The sequence below is a fragment of the Nicotiana sylvestris genome, chromosome 4, assembly GCF_000393655.2.
Source record: "Nicotiana sylvestris chromosome 4, ASM39365v2, whole genome shotgun sequence".
Lineage (NCBI taxonomy): Eukaryota > Viridiplantae > Streptophyta > Magnoliopsida > Solanales > Solanaceae > Nicotiana > Nicotiana sylvestris.
Genome location: NC_091060.1, coordinates 156,852,166 through 156,854,953, shown reverse-complemented (window position 1 = coordinate 156,854,953; position 2,788 = coordinate 156,852,166). Strand labels below are relative to the sequence as shown.

Below are 2,788 nucleotides of genomic sequence, written 5' to 3'. Positions count from 1 at the left end.
GACTACATATTCAGTCTGCTGTTCATATGGTAAACACATCTTCACCAAGAGAAACTGTCCTATACACATTATCTAATGTCATTGACAATTCTAAATCCTTTTTTATATTATCACTGTATTTATTAATTATTATAATAATACTTTTTAATAATATAAATAAATTTACCCTATCATTAATACATTAAAACTTGAGAATAATCAATTGGTCCACTCCCTTACTAATGTTAAATGTTAAACTATACTTATTCCATTGGGCCTCTATTCTGTTGGGGTCCCAACCTGATTTGTAACACGCACGAACCTCACGTGTCGAGTTATTATGTTGCATGATATCCTATAATTTTTTTCTATATACTCCTACACAAATAAATCCATAAAAATAAAACATAGCAAAAGCCAACCAGATATCCAAAATAAAAACACAAAATCTTTCCCCAATATTGTCACTCCCCACTCTCCATTTCTCCAGTCTCTTTCTTTTGCTCCCTTTAACACTATCAACAAATAAACTGCAGCCTCAGGTGAAGCCACAGAGCTAGAGTTAAATTCCTTTATTTAGTTTCTTGAATATTATGAAGTAAATGAAAACACAAAAAAACTTCTTCTTCTCAGAAGAAGATGAGTTCTCATCCTTATCAAGAAACAGAAAAACTTCCATTTTTATTAGATGTTTTGTACTGTGAAGAAGATGATCTTTTCACTGAGGAAGTAAAGGTAGAAGAAGAAGAAGAAGGAGAGAGTTTTTGCAGTGAAAACATAAACCCTAATCCACATGACTTGATATGGGAAGAGGGAGAGCTAAGCTCTTTATTTTCTAAAGAAACAGAGAATGTAATAAATAATGTAGTTGAGAAAACCCCATCTTTAGCTTCAGCAAGAAGAGAAGCTGTTGAATGGATTCTCAAAGTCATTGGTTATTACTCTTTCTCTGCTCAAACTGCATTTCTCGCAGTTAACTACCTTGATAGGTTTCTTTCTAGCTTTGAGTTTCAAAGTCATAAGCCATGGATAAATCAACTTGTTGCTGTAGCTTGTCTTTCTTTAGCTGCAAAAGTTGAGGAGACTGAAGTTCCTCTTCTTTTTGACCTCCAAGTATGTTCCAATAAATATTTTTTATAGATCTTATACTATATATAGATATTACTGATGCTTGTTTATAATATATGACCATCTTGATTGATTTGGTTTGTAGGTTGAGGATCCAAGATATGTGTTTGAATCTAAAACAGTTCAGAGAATGGAGCTGTTGGTTCTCTCCACACTAGAATGGAAGATGAATCCAGTCACCCCATTTTCATTTCTTGATTACATTACTAGGAGGCTTGGATTGAACAACTGTCTCTGTTGGGAATTTGTGAGGAGATGTGAGAGGGTGCTTCTCTACACAATTACGGGTAAGTATGTTGAAAAGTGTGAACATCTCATTTACATCGGACGTGAAATTTTTATGAGTTAAGCTTTTTGATAATGTGAGGTGGTTCCAATTTAGGATTGCTCTGATATGATGCAGTTTTATTTATAATTGTTTGATCATCGAATATACTTTTGTGTACTTAATTATGTCCAAGTATATAAGGCAATTTTTAATGCTGTCAACTATTTCCTAAATGTTTGTCAATTGCAGATTGCAGATTCATTGGTTACCTTCCTTCTGCTATGGCTTCTGCCACAATGTTGCATGTTATTGATAGGCTACAGCCCTGCATTGGAGAGAAGTACCAAGATCAACTTTTGGACATCCTTGGTATTGTCAAGGTTAGAAATTTTTAATCACATTTCCTCTTAACTCCCCACTATATATTTTTAGGTCGCGGTTCTTTGCAGAAATGCAGTCTAAGATTGCCTAGATAGACTCTTAATGGTTTGGTCTTTCCCTATACCCGCACATAGTCCGGAGGTTAATGCACCAAGCTGCCCTCGTTTTATATTAGTACATTATTTGGTATGCTGTGATTTTACATTGTAACTAAATAATTTGTGTAATGTAACAGGACAAGGTGGAAGATTGTTATAGGCTAATGCAAGAGGTGGCTACAAACATTGACTTCCATTCAAACAAACGCAAGTTTGGGACTAATTTGCCAGGGAGTCCAACAGGGGTAATGGATGTGTCATTTAGCTCAGATTACTCCAATGACTCATGGTCAGTGGCTACTTCAGTTTCTTCTTCTCCAGAGCCATTCTCCAAGAAGACTAGGGAGTCAAGAGAATGACCATTAATTAAATTGATGTCTTTAAATGTTTCCTTAATAGACTAGTGATCATCACTTAGTTTACATATGTATAATTAATGTTCAATAATAGTACTTGTCTCATCTATTTAAGTTCTTGTTATTCACATGTTAATTTGCTTACCATCTTTACATTTAAACCAAACCCTCTTTTGAGAATTATTACAGCTATTTGTTGGTACTGTCTGTACTATAGTGGGGCTATGAGATTTATATCTTATAGGTAAAGATGGTTAGCATTTTATCCGAAGGAAAGAAAACTTAAATGAAAAAAAATTGCGGAACGAGTATTAAGTAATTTAATATCCTCTTCTTTATCTTTGTAATATTCTTTTCAAGTTTTTGAAAGGGAAGTTTGGTACGCATTAGAGATGTAGAAATAGCCTATTACAAAAATGCATTAGCAAGACTGCATACAATAAATCTGTATGGTTTGACCCTTCTTCGAACTTACTTATAACATACGGAAGCTTAGTGCATCTAATTGCCCTATTTATCCTTTTTAACTTCTTATTTATTTATGTCAATAACAGGCTGTTATTATTTCAGTCTATCTT

The 2,788-nt window shown here is 33.8% G+C and overlaps 1 protein-coding gene across 1 annotated transcript; it reads left to right on the top strand.

Annotated features, from left to right (window-relative positions):
* The first annotated feature begins 386 nt into the window (after positions 1–386).
* Positions 387–2,319, top strand: LOC104246413 (cyclin-D3-3-like). Its single transcript, XM_009802223.2, has 4 exons — positions 387–1,092; positions 1,193–1,394; positions 1,625–1,755; positions 1,992–2,319. Exons 1-4 carry the CDS (start codon positions 619–621, stop codon positions 2,211–2,213), a joined length of 1,029 nt encoding a protein of 342 aa, XP_009800525.1. The 5' UTR covers positions 387–618; the 3' UTR covers positions 2,214–2,319.
* Positions 2,320–2,788: the final 469 nt, after the last annotated feature.